This window comes from Stenella coeruleoalba (genome assembly GCF_951394435.1).
Source record: "Stenella coeruleoalba genome assembly, chromosome: 7".
NCBI classification, from domain to species: domain Eukaryota; kingdom Metazoa; phylum Chordata; class Mammalia; order Artiodactyla; family Delphinidae; genus Stenella; species Stenella coeruleoalba.
In genome coordinates this window covers 89,726,688-89,747,570 of record NC_137153.1, presented here as the reverse complement: position 1 = coordinate 89,747,570, position 20,883 = coordinate 89,726,688, and the positions used below count along the sequence as shown (strand labels likewise).

Below are 20,883 nucleotides of genomic sequence, written 5' to 3'. Positions count from 1 at the left end.
GTGTGACAGAGACCCAGCCCTCATCCATCAGACGGGGGAGTGACCACTGTGTCCCCAGCTGGAGGACAAGAGAGGCACGTAATTAACTCCAGCTGAGCTGCAGCTCACGCAGGAGGGCCGCCTTGAGTAATGAGTGTGACTGCTGGTGATGGGGACGATGATCCCATCCCACCTGCAATCACCCTTCATCCCCAAGCAGGCACCCAGTGAGTGTTTGAGCGCGGGCAGGATCTGTGTTGGGCCGCAGACCTCTGAGGAGCCAGGAGGACAGCTCTGGCCCCTGTCCCAGGAAGGACTGTTAAGTTTGGGGATGTGCCTCCCCAGGGAAAGTTGGTGGAGCAGGCAGCCGGCCAGTGCCTCACCTGTGTCCAGTCCAGCGACTCTGGCATCTTCAGGGCCTCAGGCCCCCTCCTGTCTCCTCCATCTCAGTTTTTGGTGGCCCAGGACTCACAGGGCCCCTGGAGGAAGCTAGGACTCCCCTCTCTCTCTGTGGTTTCCCTTCCTCTAGTTCCAAATCTGACCACCTCCCTCTGCCAGTCTTGCTGCCCTGTCTTTGGCTCCTGCCATCTCCCGCCTGGATCCCTGCGCTGGTCTCATTACCCATCCCCTTGTCCAGCCTCTCTTCCCTCTAAAGACGTCCTTCAAGTGGCAGCCAGGGTTGCCCATCTCAGCCTGAGGGTTTCATCACCATCTCAGCTCTGAAGATGTCATTATCAGGTTTAAGCCCTTTTAAGAACTTCCCAGGGTTTAGTAAGTACAGTTTTTCTGTTTGGGATGATGAAAAAGTTCAGGAAATAGATAATGGTTATGGTTATACAGTATAGTGATTGCACCTTATGCCACTGAATTGTACACTTGAAAATGGTTAAAATGATTAAAAATAATAACCAAACCAAACAAAAACTCCCCAGGGCCCCCGGAATAGGGTATGACCCCTTATACTGGTGCTCAAGGCCCACCAAGGCTACCCCAATCTCCCTTTCCAATCCCACCTCTCATTTCTTCATTCATCTATGGAGTGCTGCAATTCAGAATGCCATTTGCTGTTCCCAAGACTTACCCCTACTTTTCCTGTTTCCTTGCCTCTCCTCATGGAAATTCAGGATTAGAGTCCATTCCTTTACTTGGTGAAATAATCCTTTCTACAGCAGTCTCCTGCACGCTTCTGCCAGAATGCCTGCACTGACAGGCAGCCCACTGCTTTACAGGACATTTTACTCCATCTCTGGACAGCTCTGATTGTAAGAGACAAGAGTTAGAGTTTGGAGTGTGACTGTCTGGATTTGAGTCCTGGTTTCATGATTTACTAGTAGTGTGACCTTGAGCTTGTCAGTTAAAATCCCTGAACCTCTATTTTCTCCTCTGTTAATTGAGGGATAATGCAGGCAAACCTTGGAGATATTGCAGGTTTGGTTCAAGGCCACCACAGTAAAGTGAATGTCACAATAAGGCAAGTGACATGAATTTTTTTGTTTCCCAGTGTGTATAAAAGTCATGTTTACACTATACTGGAGTCCATTAAGTGTGCAATAGCATTATGTCTAAAAAAACAATGTGCATACCTTAATTTAAATAGACTTTATTGCTAAAAAATGCTAACCATCATCTGAACTTTCAGTGAGTCAAATCTTTTTGCTGGTAGAGGGTTTGAAATATTGTAAGAATTATCAAAATATGACACAGATACATGAAGTGAGCAAATGCTGTTGGAAAAATGGCGCTGATAGACTTTCTCAACACAGGACTGCCACCAACCTTCAATTTGTAAAAACGTAACATCTGCGAAGTGTAATAAATCAAAGCTCAATAAAACAAGGTATGTCTGTAATGGTATCCATCTCATAGAGGCATTGTGAATATTAAATGAGATACATTATGAATAACAGATGAGATAATGCATGTAAAGAATCTAGCATAGTGCCCAACAAACACATAGGTCGGTATTAAAGAAATGTTAGCTTGATACACTGAACCAAAATCTGGCGCACAAACCAAAATGCAGACAGTTAGAGCAGGAAGGCGTCTGAGATCAACTGTGGCAGACGTTTGTGGTTCCCTGACACGTAGTTCCCCTATTCTGCTGGCCAAGTTGTGCCTTGTGTCCCTGGTACTTGGATGGTGCCAATTCTGGCCAGTGAGTTCCGTTTAATTGCTGGTTGACCCTCTCCAGAGTTTCTTTTTCCTTCTTTCTTGGCAAAGCGGCAGCGTTCAAGATGGTGGTTTTTCCATCAGCTTGGGCCCCTGAGTGACTAGGATGTGTCAGGACCCCCCCCCGCTTGCTGAGAGAGAAATCAACTTTTTCTGGGATGCTCTTGAGATTTGGGGGTGTTTGTTGCTACAGCAGAGCCTAGCCTCTCATGACTGATGAACTCACTAACTCAACCTTCTTGTTTTATAAGCCAAGCCCAAGTGAAGAGGAGATCACAGGGGCCTGGGGCCCATATGCTGTGCCTGACATAGCTGGCTTTATTCTCTCTTTTATATCTTTCCTCACTGGTCTTCCCCATCACTGAGCCTCCCATTAAGGACGCTATTGAGGTGACCCATCTGACTGAGTCCCATTGACATCACATGCTGGTCAGTCCCAAGCCTCCGAGTCCCTTAGTTAATGGACCTCTGAGAGGTGAGCTCCACTGTGCACATACATCCTTCCTGGAGTGCTGGGCCAGGTTGCCCATCAAGCCTTGCACCTGAACCATTGCTCCCACTTCCCAGCTGGTCGCCTTCTTCCCCGTCAGGCCTTCCTCCTCTACACCAGCTGCCAGAGGCATCTGCGTACAGCACAGCCTCCATCCTGGCACTCCTCTGATTGAAGTTCTGCAGTGAGTCCTGCTGCCTAGAGAAAAGAAACCGCACCCTGCCTGATGTTAACGGTTCCCTAGGGGCCAGCCAGTCTGACCCCACCTACCCGTCTCCTGCCACCTCCCTTCTCCACCCTGTGCTTCTGCCCCAGGAGCAGATACTCCACTTATCCTGTATGCACTTTCCCCCTCCGAGACTTTGCTTATGCTGGCATCTCCATCTGGGGTGCCCTCCTGCCACCTCACTCTCTTGTTTATCTTCCAAAGCTCAGCTCGAATGTCACCTCCTCCAAGAAGTCTTGGCAGAATATCTCAGTGAGATTCGACCATTCCTTTCTTTTTGCATGACTTGTGTCTCCACCAGAGTTCCCACTTTTATCTTGCCTTGTGTTATGGCTTTTTGTTTCAATCTTCTCTCCCCACCGAAGTGAGAGCTCCCTCATGGGCAAGACTGTATGTAACCTTTCCTGTGTCCCCAGCACTTCCCACAGGATCTGGCTCTAAATTATCATCCCATGAGTATTAATGGAACGAGCGAGTGTTCTAAACCTCCATTAACTTCATACTACATTTTACGAAATTATTTCTGTACCTCCTCTAGATTATAAGTCCCCTGAGGGCAGGGTCCGTGTCTTACCCTGTATCTAGCCCAGGCCCTCAGCAAATGTTGGACCAATGCACCCCTCGAAAGAGCACGCTGCAGAGGCATATGTGGGGTGGAAAGGAATGGAGATGGCTTGGTGGAACATAGCTGGAGTGAGATCCCTCCTCAGCAGGTGACCTGGCCCCCATCCCCAGGGAAAGGGCTGACAACTTGTGATATTTGTGCAAACCTGCAGAAGGGAGCACCCCAACCCTCCTGACAAGCAGCCCGCATACATTTTGTGTTCGTGACCCTGACTTTTAAAAATGTCACACCTGCATATGAGGAGGAACTTATTGACAGGTAATTAGGAAACAGAGTTAGTATCTACCAGTCTTTGAAAAACATTTTGTAAATTGGGTAATTGGCTTTCCCAGCGCAGAGGAGAGATGTGTGCTACGGCTCCATCATCCTCAAATAACATAGTCTGCAGCCGGCCAAGGATTCGGAGTGACAGCTTCAGGGAGAATACAGAAATGCCAGTTTTTCTCAGCATCCAAGATGGACAGTCTGGCTCTCTGGAGACTTACAGAAGCAGATGGTCTGTCCATCAGCCTGGGGAAGGAGTGTGAAAAACTCAAGATGGCTGGAGTTAATAAGCTCTTTGGGACAGAGCTACAGCTACGGTTACTTTTATTTCAGGCGGTATCCACCAGCAGGGATTGTATGCAGCAGTAATTTCGTCCAGCCAGTATGTACTGAACACCTGTTTGGAGCCAGGCCCTTTGTGGGCACAGGGGAACAGAGGGGATGAAGACCACCCAGTGCAGCAAATCTGAGTTTATCTGGTCATGTCCCTTGAATTTTGGTTTGACGTCAGTGTCCTGAATGATAGGGGAACACATTTTAAATGTACAGCATAATTTCTTTCTACCTTTTCCCCTAATCTTTTTTTGTCTCTCTTCAAACTCTTTTCACCTTTCTGTAATAGTTTCCTAGGTGTGTTGATTTTCTTGTATTTCAGGCTTCTTATAGCAGGTGGTTAAGAATGTTACTGGTCAATGTGGTCTAATTATGGTAACAAACACCCTTATGTTCCAGTGGTTCAAAGTATTAAGATGATTTCCTGCTCATGTCATAGTCAAATGCAGGTCAGAGGGTGTGTTGGTTGGGTCCTCTGGGAAGCAGATGCCCAGAGCTAGACGTGGATTAGGAGCAATGCTCACGAAAGAAAGAGGGGAGAGAGCAGGGGAAGGCAGGGCAAGTCTTCAGAGTGTGGGCAGGTCTGCCACCTGTGAAAGGAGAGGGGGAAGGAAGGAGAGGTGAGTAGGAAGAGACTCGGGCAGTGGTGCAGCTCTGATGAAGTCTCAGCCAGACCAAAGGGGCTTAAGATTGTCCATAGCTGAGTCTTGTGCTGACCAGAAATGGTAAGCATCTGTTTGGCTGCTGTGATCAGTCAAGGGTTGAGGTTGCCTGCAAAGAGCGAGACATTATACTGAAGGCATTGCTCCCGGAGTCTGTCACCTTGGGAGGCTGTCCTCCCTGTGACAGTTTCTCTGGCAGTCGCGGTGCCCCTCCATGACGGACTTGGGATTGGATTTGGGGTTGGGGGAGGTTCTAGGTCCTTGGAGTCTTCCCCACTGACACTGTGGATGGGAAGAGAGCATGGAGAACCTATGGGAAGGCTTTCTAGGCCAGTCCTGGGCATAGTGCCCATCACCTTTGCTCACATTGCATTGCCCAAAACTCAGTGGTCACACCTAGTTGCAAGGAAGGCTGGGGAGTTAGAGTGTCACTGTGTGCCCAGGGAGAACAGAATTCCAAGTCTTCCTGTTACTCACTGTGTAAAGCTTTGGACAAATTACTCACCTCTCTGACCCTCAGCTTCTTCATCTATTAAAATATGGATAATAATAGGACATGCTTCATAGTGTTGTTGTGAGGATTGAGTTAATAAATACTAAAAAATTATAGTAGTGCCTGGCATAAATAAATGTTATATAGGGATTGCTGTGCTATTATTACCATTCTTAGTTGCAAATTAAATATGTCAGTAAACATTTCTTCAGTGACTACTCTGTTGAAGGAATTATATGTCACAGGGACTTAACTTGTTTCTCTCAGCACTTAGTGGATGCTCAGAAAATGTTTGAATGAATCAATTTCAATGAAAAAACAATATAGTTTGTTGAATTCAGTTGGCCATGGTGCTGGGCTAATTTTTAACATGATTTAGCAATAATAAATGTTAAGTCCTGTGCTTTTGGCTCAGAAAGTCAATCACAGAAGAACAGAAAGAGATGAACTTAAATGAGTGAGAAAGCATCTTGAGTGTGAAAAGCCTACCAGTTTAAAAATGAGTTTCTGTCTTTATAAACGTAATATGTGCTTTAGGAAATTCAAGTAAAACAAATAAGTACAGAGAAGAGAGTTTTTAAAAAATCACTCAAAATCTCTCGATCTTTAACATGAGATGACTCCCATTCCAGACATCTCTCCGTGCAGATGTTATAAGTAGAGAGGTGGACAGAAATAATTTTATAAAAAGGTCATTATTACATGCTATTTAAAATTGATGTTAAATTTTATTTATCTGAATGTAACAAGCAAATAAGGAAGAGTAAAGCAGAAGGAATTGCTTAACATTAAACAGTTTTGCCTTCGCAAAACTGTTTTGGTTTTCGCAGAAAATATTTGGTTTTAAAATATCTAAGAGTAATATAATAAAAGATTACGAAGAGCAGTGAGGTTAGAGTCCCAGCGTTTAAACTCCGGTTTTCCACTTTAGATGGTATCCATTAAAGTCCTTGTATGGAAGGAGAGGAAATTAGCAGTCTCACAAATCCTTTTTCCTCCTCCACCTTCTGAATTTTAGTTTACATTATTATCTTTACATTGCTGATTGTTTCATGTTAAATGGGTCCAACTCTTGCAATCATTCCTTTTTATCACAAGCCCTCCTTTCCTGAGATCTATACTTTGATTCATCTGTGGTTGGCTGGATTTTATCATCAAGTAGTCTCCCTCCCTCCCTCCCTCCCTCCCTTCCTTTCTTTTTTCTTTCCAAGAAAGGTTCATAGGTGTTTTGTAACCAAGATTACACATGCTGATTTACTAATTTTTGCTGACAGCAAACTCTGCATGAAGTAGGGACCAAACAGAAGGACTGTCGTCTGAGTCTGCATTAATGGAAGTGTATGCTCAGAATGCGAGAGGTGATCATTTCATTCATTTTAGCATTGTGGCTAGGGATGGTCTGAACAAATCAATAAGAAAAAGACAAACGATCCAACAGAAAAGTAGGCAAAGTCACCAGTCCAAAAGAGGAAGTAGAAACACATACAAATATGTGAAAAAGTGGCTTATCCTCTTTAATAATCAGGAACATACAAACTAAAATGACATATCCAATACCCACAAGATTGGCAAAAAATAAAGTTGATGAGGATGTGGAGTAATGAGAGATCTCAAACACTGCTGGTGGGAGGGTAAATGGATAAAACCACTTTGACAAAATGTGGGAAATCCTGTGATTCAGTGATTCCATTTCTAGGTTTATACCCTAGAGAAGCTCTACATATATGTGCCAGGAGACATGTATAGAAACATTCAGCTGTCTTGCTTACAGCAGCAACTAAACGAAATACTGGAAACAACCCAAGTGTCCATCAGGGGGAATTAACAAATAAACCATGGCCTGTTCACACAATGGAATACTACACAGCTATCAAAATGAATGAGCTATAGCTTTGTTCAGCAACAGAAATCTCACAAACATAATGTGAAGCCATAAAAGCAAGTTTCAGGCATGATTCCACTTATATATACATTCAAAACAAGTAAAATTAAATGATACAGTATTTAGGAAACATACATATGATAAACAAAGAAAAGCAAGGAAGGATAAACACAAAATTCAGACTAGGGGTTCTTCCTGGTGAAGGAGGGATATAGGCAGGGTGGGCACACAGGAGCTTCAGCATAAACTGGGTGCTGGGTATACTGTATGTTCACATTACTATTTTTCATACTTTATATAAGTTATATGTATATGTGTATATATATATTCTATTCTATAAGTGAAATATTTCATAATAACAAATTCTTATTTAAAATAAAACAGTGCTCTGAAGTGACACTGCCTGAGATGGAATCCTTACCATTTATGTGACTTGGGGCAAGTTTTTTAACTTCTCTGAACCTCAGTTTCCCTTTCTGTGAGATGGAAATAATAACGGTACCTACCTTACATAACACTGTGAGGAATGAATAGAATAATTTATATGAAGTTCTTATTAGCATGCTTGACACATAGTGAGTGTACAACACACGTTAGCTTGTGTTACTTTTCTGTGCAGGGCAGATGGTGGTATTTGGGGGTGCATCCAGGAAATATCTGTCCTCTGAAACCACTCCCAAGGATGCCCACGTACAAGAAGGGTGTGAAACTATATCATACGGGATGATTAGAAGAGCTAAGGGTCGTTTGGCCTGAAAGCATCTTGTGGAGGCAGGCTGGCTGAGTTTAGGTATCTGAGGGGCTCTCGTGGGGATGGAGGACTGTACGTGTTCTGTGAGGTCCTAGAGCAGGGGTGGGCGAACTACAGCCAGTGGTCCAAGTCCAACTACTGCCTGTTTTGTAAATAAAATTTTATGGGATTGCAGCCATGTTCCTTCTTTTATGTATTGTCTGTAGCTGCTTTTGTGCTCCAAAGGGTTGAGAAGTTGCAACAGAGACAATGTGGCCCACGGAGCTTAAAATATTTATTGCCTGGCCCTTTACGGGAAAAGTTTGCTGACCTTTGCTCTAGAATGAGAAGTTGGAACAGGGGATGCAAAAGCAGGGTGATTTCACGACCAACATAAGAACTTTCTAAGAAGCACCAGTGGCAAAGTAGCTCCCTGGTGAGGGAGTGAGACCCCTGCCACTGGAGGGATGTAAGCAGATGCTGACCACTCCTGGAACAGGATGCACAGAGGACGACTTTGTATCCGGGGCATGAGTTGGACATGTTAGCTTTTACATTCTCCTTCAATTCTGAAATTCTGTGCAGAGTAATTCCCAGTTTCAAATTGGTCATTATTAACTCTGACATTTTCTTGGCATTTTTACATTTTAACGCTCAGCAACCTTTTCTTTGAAATTTTTCAGTCAAAAAAGTACTTCAGTTCTTTAAAAATGAGATTTAAATGAAAATGAATTTTTTTTTCTTTTTTTTGTGGTACATGGGCCTCTCACTGTTGTGGCCTCTCCCGTTGTGGAGCACAGGCTCCGGACACGCAGGCTCAGCGGCCATGGCTCACAGGCCCAGCCGCTCCGCGGCATGTGGGATCTTCCCGTACCGGGGCACGAACCCGTGTCCCCTGCATCGGCAGGCGGACTCTCAACCACTGCGCCACCAGGGAAGCCCTGAAAATGAATTTTATTCTAGAGTTCTACTTTTTCATTAAAAAAAATTGATTTTCATGGCTTTTGGCTCTGTTCCCATTTATAGGTGCTGAATTTTAAGAGCCTGTTATGTGTCCATTATGATTTCTTTGTGACAAGTCCATCTTGGGAGGGAAGGAGAAGAAGCCTTTGGAAGTGAAACAGGGGAAGGGAGTTTGGAGGAAGTGACCATGAGCTACTGGAGATGTGAGGTCAATGAAAGGCAAGGGGGAAAAATCCTGGAGAGAAGAGGGAGGGGGAGGGCAAGAGTTAGTGAGGCCCTACTGTGTGCCAGCCTATGTCTAGGTTGCAGGACTGCAGATCAGAGGCTGTAGCTGGTCATTTAGCCTTGAACTATTGCAGGAGAATGTGAACCACGATGGAATTAGCTCCCTGTCTGCTGTTCAGGTGTGGCTGTACCCTCCAGAAGGGAGTGGGGGGAGTTCCTAGTGGGGGAGGTGGGGGAAGTAGGGGAACATGATAAAGCTTTCTTCCAGGACAGAAGAACCCCCTTATCTGGGTTCTGAGAGCAATTCATCAAAAAGCCAAATCGCTCAAAGACAACATGTCATAAATAATTTCTCAGAATTATGGTTTTGCCCAGTGACCAGCTCACTAAAAGCCATCTGACAGACACCTTAAATGGGGAATAGAAAAGCTTCAACATTTCCCTGGCTCATGAGGGGCAGGTCCGGAGCCCACAAGAAGAGGAAAGTAATAAACAAGCATTAGGGGAACATCTCCAATCGCAGCATTTAGGAAGGACTGAAATGTGAAATACAGTTGAAATTGACTTTCACTTGAGCCTCAAGAACAAATCCTTGTGAAATAGCCATGTGAAGTGTCTGCAAGGAACCCCTTGGGAAACTCAGAGAAATTCCCCAGTGGTTTGTTGAATTGGTCATCAGGCAAACTGATGTGCAGTGGATGAACTTTCAGCGAGTAGCTTGTAGTGTGTGCTCACGTGACTGGCTCATCCAGCCTTGCCTGCGGGACACCCACCTGCACTTCCCTAGGCCGGAGACAAAAGTCATACACAGGCAAGGACCTCTGAGGTCATCTCCTTTGTGGTTTTCAAACCTTATTTTGTGACTATCCATGAAATCCTCTTTTCAAATTAAGTATTATGTGGCCCCTTGAAGCTGTATATAGAACAGGTAAAGGAGAACTGCAGGTGGAAATGAAGGTGAGGAACCCAGAGCTCCTCTCACTGGACCCCAAACATCTTTGCTGGGTCATAGGGCCCTGCTGGACTGAGTGTAAAAACCTCCATGCTGGTCCAGCCACAAAAATTAAGCTTAGGTCAACTGGAGAGCCTATCTATTGGGGACACTAACCATGTCAGCTAAGAAGAGAAAGTATTAGAAATGAGGGTGAGGGACAGTAGCATCTCAAATGGGACAGGTACGTCCATGTGATTTTTACTTTGTTATTCACTGCAAACGTGCTCTCTAGGGGAGCTGGGGAAGCACCCTTCTTCTGTCCTTCTGACTTGCTTCCCGTCTTTCTCCCCTTTTCTCTTTTTCTTTCTTACTTGGTGCCCAGTGTTGTTTATCCTGCCTCAGGTCAAGAGTGCTGATCAGGAAGAGGCCTGGGCTTGCAGCACTACCCTGGGGGAGAATGGTCCTTTCTAGAATGCTGCTGACTTTTCCCTTCCCTTTGCCCGTTAAGCTGAGTTCTCTAGACTGTTGAGAAAGCTCTGAACTGGGGATCCCGAAGTCCCTCCCCTAATCCTGAAAGGACAGTGGATAAGTCCCTTCACCTCTCTAGTCATCATTGGCTGCATCTGAAAATGGGGGTGCCAGGCTGGCTGGGTTAGTAATGCTCACACCTTTGGCTCTTACACACCAGTAAAGGCTAAAGAGACGGGGCTCCAGGGGACATGGAACAGAAATGTACATAGGGTAGAAAACATTTTATTTTGCTGCGTTAGGGTATTAAAAACAAAATCCTGCTACTGTCTGCAATTTTATAACAAAAACGTTTCAACACCGTACAGACCACGAAGGATCTTATCTTTAAATTAAGGATAGTTCTCTAAACAGAATACATTTAACGTTAAGGAAAATCTCACTGTGTTATTCTAATTTTTCTCATTTTACTTCACCACATTACTTTTCTATTGATGCTGTAACAAATGACCACAAATTTAGTGGCTTAAACCACAACCGTGTATTGTCTCACCATTCGTGGGCCAGAAGTCCAGACCTGCATGACCGTGCCGAGCCCTCTGCTCAGGGCTTTCGAAGGCCAACATCAAGGAGTCAGCTGGGCTGGTTCTTATCTGGAGGCCCGACTATTCAGGTTGTTGGCAGAATTCAGTTTTTTGCAATTGTAGGACTGAGGTTCCCCCTTCAACTTCAAACCAACAATGGCACATCGAATACATCTCATGCTTTGAATCTCTGATTTCCCCGCTGCTGTCAGCCACAAAAACTTCCCTGCTTTTCAGGGCTTGTGTGAATACATTGGGCCACCTGGATAACACTTTAAGGTCAGCTGATCATTAACCTTAACTACATCTACAAAGTCCCATTTGCCATGTAACATAACATATGCATGAGAGTAAGACCAAGGGGGTCATGGGAGCCAGAATTCTGCCTTCCACACGGTTTGGTGAAAACTGAGTCAGATAAACTTTTGCAGCTCAAATACCAGTGGTCAAATATGCTCAGATTTTTAAGTTGACTTATTCAGAAAGTATATATTTGTGAGAAGCCAGGGCATCATTATTAATGAAGAGTCTTACAGGGACTAGGTACTGGAGAAATGTTCGCTGAGCAAACAGGTATTAATAAGTTCATTGTTGCTAATATTATTTTAATGCAGCTTTGATTATAAATCTTGTGGTACTGTATCATCATTGTCATTAGTACAGATTACAAAGCAAGCTAAAATCATTACAGGAATATATTAAAATGGAAAATGATTCAGTAAATCATGTTAGAAACAATTAAAACATGAACTACTGTGTTATATCCACTTGTGCTCCACCGAGGGTGGGAAGTGTTGCTTTCAATCAAGAAACAGGAACGGGCTTCCCTGGTGGCGCAGTGGTTGAGAGTCCGCCTGCCGATGCAGGGGACACGGGTTCGTGCCCCGGTCCGGGAAGATCCCACGTGCCGCGGAGCGGCTGGGCCCGTGAGCCATGGCCGCTGAGCCTGCGTGTCCGGAGCCTGTGCTCCGCAACGGGAGAGGCCACAGCAGTGAGAGGCCCTCGTACCACACACACACACACACACACACACACAAAAGGAAACAGGAACAATTAATAGAGGGCCCCAAGAAGCAATAAGAATTTCATCTTTCTTCCCCCCCGACCTCCCTCCTTCCTTCTTTCCTCCTTCCTTTCCATCTTTCTCTCCTTCTGTCTTTCTTGGCAAGAAAATTAACTTGGCCAATTTTAAAATTAAATTAAAATTTTAAAATTGAATCATTTCCTGAATCTCTCCAGGGTACTATCCAAACTCTCTAGGCTGGCATTCAGAGCGCTCCTTAGCCTTAGCCCAGGCCACTTTGCCCTCATCCTCAGTCTTACGCACCCCTGCCCCCAGAGCCCTCCCTGGTGCTTCCCCATGGTGCCTCTGCCCCAGCACTGAGCCCTGTCCATCACATGCTGAGGCCACCCGTGCCCCTATCTCACTGGGCAGTGAGCTCTCTGAGGCCAGGAACTGAATCAGACTCATGTTTCTATCCCTCTTGACGCCCACCATGGATCTCAGTCCAGAGTCTCTCAAATAGACAAGGAGAGAGCAACAAATGTTAACCCACTCTGGTCCCACATTATGGTCACTTGAGGGGAAGGGGCGGGGAGACAAAGTAAGACAAAAATAAGGAGAGACACATGGAAGTAGAAAGAGAGGGGAGAAACAGATGCAGGGAGGTCAGAGGGCCCCCTCAGGTATCCAGCAGATCCTTACTAAGGCACCTGTATAAGCTCTGAGGAAACAGCAGTAGAAACAATGACCAAAAAGCCTTGTCCTCAGAGGGCTTACATTTTAATTAAAGGACAGTCAATATGCAGACAAACAAAAATAGACAAGATGATTTCAGATAATTTTAGGAGCTATATTAGGGCATAAACTAGGGTGGCATCTTAGAGAGTGACGGGGGGTGAGGACCATTTTGGGTAGGGCAACAGTGATGAATTCCCTAAGGAGGTAACGGCTAAGCTGAGACTTGAATGATGAGGAGTGAGCCATGCTGAGAACCGGGTGAATATTATTCCCAGCAAAGAAAACAGCAAGTGCAAAGACCCAAAGGCAGGAAGGAAATTGCTTTTCCTTCAAAAAGGAGGCTGGTAAGGCTGTACTTGGTGAGCAAGGAAGAGAGTGGAGAGAAATCAGGTCAGAGTGGGAGGCAGGGCTGGATCTTGTGGCTTCCTGCATCCATTATGATAAGGATGGTGAAGAATATCATACCAAACTTGTAAATAATATAAAATCGTTATTATATAACCAGTTAGCCTAACACTTAGAGCGTTTTCTAACAGCCGTTCCTTAGGGTCATCTGACTAGGGGAATTTAAGTCATCTTACAATTCTCTAAAATTGATAAGATGTGCTGGTGTTCAGTGATTTCTTTTTCTGTCCCCAAAGGTGATAGTTTTATTGCCGTATAGGACACTAACCAGTTTTGTATCTAACTTAGCAATCTTATTTCTTATTTTGCATTCACTATAAAAATCCCTGCTTCCCAAATTTTCTTTTGAATCGACTTTGTCATCCTGCAGATGCCCTTTATTAGTTAAATAAAAGGTTGACATGTACCCACTATTGATTTTCATGAGAATTATGTTTTTAACCTTTTGAGAATTATATTCTGATAGGAGTTTGGGTTTTAAGTGCACAGAAAGCAGCAGAGTAAAAAGGGGACTAATTTATGTTTTACAAAGGGGCCTCGGACTGCTAGGTGATGAATGGGCTTGACTGGGTCTCAGGAGGAGCAAGACGCCCAGTTCGCAGCCAGTGGCTCTGTCCAGGGGAGAGCCGGCCACACGGCTTGATGAGAGTGATGAAACTGGAGAAGAGGGAGGTGAGCCATAACTGACTCCCGATATCTGCAGACATTTGTCCTTGTTCATTTTCATAGCGGGTCACCAAGATCTGTTTTTCTTTCTCATATGCGAGCTCCTTGGCAGGGCTGTGTCCAATTTCTCTGTTTCCTCAGCATCCAGCCCTGGGCTGAACACAGAGTGGTGCTTGGCAAGTGTCTGCTGAACAGATTCTTCCCTTTAGATTCACCTCCTTCTCCTTCTCCTCCTCCTGCTTTTTTATTGTGATAAAATGTATATAACATAAAATGTGCCGCTTTATTTTTAGGTGTACAGTTCAGTGACATTAAGTACATTCTCACTGTTGTGCAGCCATCACCTCCATCCATTTCTGGAATGTTACCATCACTGAGAGTGTACCCATTGAACACTAACTCCCCATTTCCCCCTCCTCCAGCCCCTGGCAACCACTATCCCACTTTCTGTCTTTATGAATTTGACTATTCTAGGTACCTCACCCAAGTGGAATCATACATTTGTCCTTTTGTGTCTGGCTTATTTCACTTAGCATAATGTCTTCAGGTTTCATCCGTGTTATAGCATGTGTCAGAATTTCCTTCCTTTTTAAGGCAGAAAAATACTCCATTATATGTATAAACCACAGTTTGTTCAACCATTCATCTCTTGATGGATATTTGGGTTGTTTACACTTTTTGGCTACTGTGAATAATGCTGCTAATGAACATGGGTGTACAGATATCTCTTTGAGTCCCTGCTTTCAGTTCTTGGGGGTATATACCCAGAAGCGGAATTCTGGATCATATAATAATTCTGTTTAATTCTGTTTTGAGGAACTGTAGTACTGTTTTCTATTGCAGCTGCACCACTTTATGTCCCTAGCAGCAATGCACAAAGATTCCACTTTCTCCACACGCTTGCCAATACTTGTTGTTTTCTGCTTTTTTGATAATAGCCATCCTAATGGGTGTGGATTTATCTTCTTTTAAAATATAGATGACCATGATGGGAGAGGCCCAGGGTGAGGAATTTGGGGGCCCGTTCCCTAGTGTGCTCTGAAGGGAGATGGCTGGGGAGCCTAAAGTCCTAGATTTGGAGGACACTCAGAGAGAGGAGAGCTGGGAAGAGGGGTACCAAGACCACACCTCACTGAGCTCACAGCATGTGCTCAGGACTGGTTTAAAGAGAGGCCTCACGATGAGAGAACTGAAACCCAGGTTTCCCATGAGGAGGTTTTGTTTGTGTGAATCCACTGTTGGGCTCTTGTCCCTGGGGAAAGCTGTTTCTAATTTGGGCTTCTCTTTCTTTGTGTTGCTCCCCAGTGTGATAATGCAAAAGGGTTGAAAGCCTTCTACGACGCAATAAAATATGGGCCGAACCACTTGATGGTGTTTGGAGGAGTCTGTCCATCTGTTACGTCCATCATCGCAGAGTCCCTCCAAGGCTGGAATCTGGTACAGGTAAGGTCCGGGCCACCTTTGGTTGGGGAACTGTCTTTGGCCACCAGTCTTTCTCAGAAATGGTTCCTTGCCCAACATGGTTCCTAAGTTGCTCAGTTCAGACCTCCCATACTCTTTCCTGAATGATTACACAGCCTCCCACTGCCTCTACCTCCTGGCTTGATCCTCTGGCCTGTCCTGGCTGACACAGTGGGGCTCTAAAGGGTAGCCCTGACACCATCACTGTGTGTTTGAAATATTTCAGTGACTCCCTAGCCCGACTTTCAGGGCTGTCAACATGCAGCCAGTCTTCCTGTCCAGTCTCATTTCCTATCCCTGCCACTCACTCCATGCCTCTGCCCCTCTAAACAACGCACCTTTCCCCAAGTACACCCTAGACCTTCAGGCCTCAGAGACCTGCTCTCACTGTTTCTTTAACTAGATGATCCAAACCTCCCGCCCTCACTGAAATTATTTTGTCCACTAAGACTGCCTTTCTCCTTGGTTAAGCCTTTTCTGGGGCTCTTGGCTGTTATTCACTCTTTACACTGGCAAATGTTATACGCTGTTGAATGTTCCACCAGTGAATGTATGGCCTGATATAGGTGAAACTCACCAGTGCTAGCTGTTATTTAGAATGTGAGAGAGACGTGTAGAAAGATGAGACCCCACGATGAGTTGTGGCCCAGGAACATGTTTTACTTCTTTGCTTCATCCATCCATCCCTCGTCCATTCATCCATCCATCATCCATTCATCATCCATTCATCCATCCAATAAATATAATGCAACTTACTGTGTGCCTGGAATTTGGGTAGACACTGAGGATATAGTGCCGAATAGAACAGACATGGTCCCTGCCTGTTCAGAGCTTACATTCTAGGAGGGAGGCAGGCAATGAGCAAATAAACAATTAAGTAATCATACTAAGAGCAATACTTGTATAGTATGTATGTCGGGCTTACAACACACCAGACACTGTTCTGAGCACGTATTTTCATTAACTCATGTACTCCTTACAACTGTTGGTATTATGCTGTTGGTATTATCATCATCCCATTTTATAGATAAGGAGACCAAGGCACACAGAGGCTAAGTAACTTGCCCAAGGACCCTCAGCTCATAGGTAAGAGCCAGGATTTAAACTCAAAGGCAGTTTGGCCCTTGAGATAAGATTGCGGTAAGGAAATGGCTAGGGTAGAGGTAAACAGTGTGATGGGATAAACAGTGGCCGCCTCGAGGCAGTCAGGAAAGGCCTCTTAGAGGAGGTGACAATTGAACTCAGACCTGAAGGGTGAGAAGGAGTTGGTTGGATGCAGAGTATTCCATGTCAGGATGGAATAGCAAATGCAGACAGCCTGTGATGGGAACAAACTTGGCTTGTTCAGGGAACGGAAAAGAGGGCAGTGGGGCTGGAGCATGGTGGGTGGGGAGTCAGGGTGGTGAGAATGAGAATGAAGGGGTGGGCAGGAGCCAGACCACAGGGGGATCTGGTTTCATTCTGCTCACATTGACTGACGTACTTTCTGAGTCCAGCCCTGCGTATATGGGGCGCTGGGGGTAGAGCCTCAAGCTCGTGCCCCAGAGGGGAGGTGGGAGGCAGCCATAGCAGAGCTGTGATAAGGGAAGAGTGGGGTCCCAGGGGAGAGCCACCCACCCACTCAGCCCTGGGTTCAGGAAGGCTTCTCAGGGGAGGTGATGGGGAGCTGGCTGCAAAGGAGGAGAGGGCGTTGGACAGCTGGAGACGTGGAGGAGAGCGCTGCTGGCAGAGGAAACTGGGCATGCAAAAGCAGGAGGTGGGAAGGAGTGTGGGCTTGGAGAGCAGTGAGTCACTCTCCGTGGCCGGAGCAGGCCATGCTGAGGGTGGGCGGATGCAACAGTGGATGAGGCCAGAAAAGCAGCTCAGCGTGTTTTGGTGCAAACCTAACCACGTAGCTGGAAACCAGCACAGTTCAATGTGCCGAGGGAGCCTGGCTTCCAACCCTGCGGTGCCCACAAACAGCCGTGAGACCTTGGTGGAGTCATGCACCTTCTCTGCCCTTGAGCTTTCTCTCCTGAGTACTGAGGAGCACGCCAGACTCCTGCTGGTCAGGGCCAGGCACTGCCTCTCTGAGCCTCAGCCTCCCATCTGTAAAAGCAAGGTAATAAGAGGACTGACCTCATAGGGCTGCTGTGTGGGCTAAATTATTAAACAGGGATTAGAACTGTGCCCTGGCATGTCCTAAGCACTAAGTGTTTCTTGTTTTATTGTTGTTGACACCCCTGCCCCGTCTCCTGCTATTCCCTGAGTTGAATGCCCCAACTACTTAGCATTCCTTGTCTTTCCTGAAACACTGTTCCCACCACTTGAAACATCCCCTTCTCTCCATGACCTGTATGTCAAGTCCTACCCGTTCTCAGAGACCCAGCTTAAATGCTGCCTCTTCCAGGAAGCCTTTTCTTATTGCACTATCTAAAGTAGCCCTCTAGAAATTCTTTCTCTTACTTCCCCCTGTTTACTTCTAGCAGAGCATGTACACAGCCCACCCCCGCAAGCCTGTCTGCCTTTCCCCCTCTTACGGCTTTGCAGATGTGGGGATGTATTTAGTTGAGCTATGGATTCCTTGAGAACAGAAACGAGGCCTGAGTTACTCCTGTTTTTCCTGGTGCCTAACACTTCACAGACCTTATTAGATGTTGAATGGTCAGAGGGAGGGAGGGAGGGAGGGAAGGGTCTGCACATGGATATTTTGCCCAGACGTGAGAGAGCAAGCTCCCTGTAAAATCCCCACCCAGAGGAATCCAGGGAGCTTCCTGACCTTCTCTGAGACTCACTTAGAACTGTCTGCCCCTCAGAATTCTCTAGGAGCTGTAGGAGCAAGCACAGTGTTGCAAACTCCTGGCTTGGCAGCTAAAGCTCCCCAGCCTCAGCATGCAAAAGAGGGCCCGCAGCCTAGAGGAGCTGACAAGACAGAAACTTGGGTTATGAGAGGTGGGGTGTATTATTTATTGCTGTGTAACAAATCACCTTAAAATCTAGTGGCTTAAAACAACAATAATCACTTATTATTCCATTACTTCTGTGGGTCAGGAATTCAGACCCACAGAATGGCTTGCAACTGCTCCAAGATGTTTGAGGTCCAGCTGGCAGATTTGGAGGCTGGGGGCCGGCATCATCTGAAGGCTTGCTTGGGGCTGGAGGGTCTGCTCCCAGCATGGTCCCCTCACATGGCTGGCAAATTGGGGCTTCCCCGTGGGGGCCTCTCCATAATGCTGCTAGAGGGTCCTCATGGCATGGCAGCTGGCTTCCCCCAAAACGAGTCATCTAGGAGACCAAAGTAGAGACTGCAGAAGTTTTTAGGATCTAGCTTCAGAGTTTGCATATCATTATTTCTGCCATATTCTATTGATCACAAATTTAGCTCTTATTTATGAGGGAGAGGACTATACAAGCTATAGCAGGAGGCGAAGATCACTAGGGACCATCTTGGAGGCTGGCTTCCACAGGAAGGAGGAATTCTGGGAGGAAAGCAAGAGTCAGGTTGCCCAGCAAGGGAGGCTAGATGCTGAGTCCCTTCTCTGTTTTGCTGAACTCCTGCTCATCCTTCAAAACCCTGGATAGGTACTGCTTCCTCTGTGATGCCTTTCCTGATCTCTTTCCTTCTGTGCCTCCCATCCCTAAGTGAATTAATTGTTCCCTCCTCAACAATGCCTTCTCAGTGGGGGGTCATCTCCCTCAAGGGGGTGAAAATTCATTCTTGTGGGAAGAGGGCAAAAAGTCTCACTCTTTTTATGTATAATGCACAGGTACACATATGGTGCATAAACGGATATATAGTATATCTGTGGTATTACAATTTCATGAGTGGGGTGGGATTAGGAAAAAATGCTTAAAGGTTTCCTAGGAGAGTGATAGTGAAAACAAGATTGAGGAACGTGTGTGGTTCTACGTCACTTCTATATTGCATATGGTGTTCCGTTATTAAATGAATTACATTCTGTGGAGAATAGTTTATTCTGTATCTGGGTGTTCCCTACTAGACTGTAAGCTTCTTGGGGGCAGGGACTCTTGTTTTCTTCACCCCTTAGTTGCCAGCGCCTCGCACAGGGCCTAGTACCCCAGTAGGTCCTCACTGAGTGCTAAACTGAACTAAGTGCAGGGGGTAGACTGGGAACCTGAAACCCTCCATGGCAGAGTTTCTCACAATGTGGACTTGACCATGGGGAGGCCGAGGACTTGGGAGAAAAATGCAGATCCTCAGCCTCCACCTCAGCAGAATCCCTATGCGTTGCTGACAGGCTCTTGTGGGTGATTCTCGTGCTTAGTCCACCACTGCCCTAGGCATCTGCTACCAGACACCTGGGCAGATCCAGGGCTCTGGCTGTGCACAGATGAGGGACACTGAGAGGCTACGAACTGGACGGTGCCCAGCAGTTTGGAGAGTTCTGGGGACCTGCATCACAGGGTGAGCCAAGGAGAACAGACTTCTCCCAGCCTGAGAAGTCAAGCAGGGGGATGTAGGAACAAAGATGTGGGTCCTGATGGAGAGTGGCCCTGGAAGATTTCTCCCTCCCCCCACTCTCGGGGAACACAGCCCCATTTGCTGACACAGGACCAGATTCCGGGGACCTCCCGCCCGTTCCCCACCTCCTGGAGGCTGAGCTTGTTTGAAGAGATGGTAGAGGACTAGGGTGAGTGGGTCTGCTGTCGCCCAAGGGATTTGATCAATCCCTTAACTTATTCAAAACTGGGCTCCGAAACAGAGTTTCACAAATGGGAAAATGCATGTAATTTGTGTAATTGAAAAGGAGCACCGACTGCCTTTTGGGGGAACAATGCTTTCTGGACAGAGACAGCCTGGGATGCGTAATCAGTTGTTTCTGTTTCCTGGTACTACAAAAATAGGGATTTGCGCCACAAAGGGGTGAAAATTTACCCTGGTGCTAAAATCAGTTAAATTTAACTTTTGCTTTTTGCTGGGCTTCTTGATTCATGGTTGCTGTGTTGAGAGGCTAATATTGTTTAAGTCGTGATGTGAGTCACTGGGAGCGTCAGCTCCTCCAGCTAGACGCGAGGACCTTCATGGAGTCCAGGGCGTGCAGTGCAGGTTCTGTCCCTGTCCTCCTGGTCAGACCCCGCCCAGGGTCGGGGCTTAGCTCTGGGCCTCACACTGGGAGAGACACACCAGGGCATAGCGTGGGAGGTATCTGCGGAGAGTCAGGTTCTGGCTGTTGGAGAGCTGAGCATGTTCAGACTGGAGAACATGCAGGGCGCTGGGTAGGAGGGAGAAATCTTAGCCTCCAGACCTGCATGGCTCTTTGAGAGATTTTGCTGGGTCTCTGAGACGTAGGTGGGGAGATGCAGGAGCAAGGCTGAAGTTAGAGGGGAGCAGGATCCTCCACTCCCTGCAAGCAAGCCTTTGCTGCTGGAGGCATCCGGCGTGGAGCAGGCTGCCTGGCTGTGAAGTAGTGAGGTCCCCTTGCCGGAGGTTCCCCGAACATTCTAGTCTCATCCAGTCCCACTGTTGCTGAGATTTAATCCATAGAGTAGGCATACATCCGGTTGCTGGCTCTCACACTATATGGTGAGAGTCATTTATGGGGGCCAAGGATGTGCTTGTGTTAATGCAGATTCCCGAGCTCC

At 46.3% G+C, this 20,883-nt stretch overlaps 1 protein-coding gene across 2 annotated transcripts in view; it reads left to right on the top strand.

Moving 5' to 3' along the window:
• GABBR2 (gamma-aminobutyric acid type B receptor subunit 2) overlaps positions 1-20,883 on the top strand; it is a 365,550-nt gene that overhangs the window by 96,684 nt on the left and 247,983 nt on the right. For both annotated transcript variants that reach the window (XM_079926892.1, XM_079926893.1), the window contains exon 2: positions 15,145-15,282. In XM_079926892.1, coding sequence (XP_079783018.1) covers positions 15,145-15,282 — 138 coding nt within the window. The remainder of the gene's footprint in view (positions 1-15,144; positions 15,283-20,883) is intronic.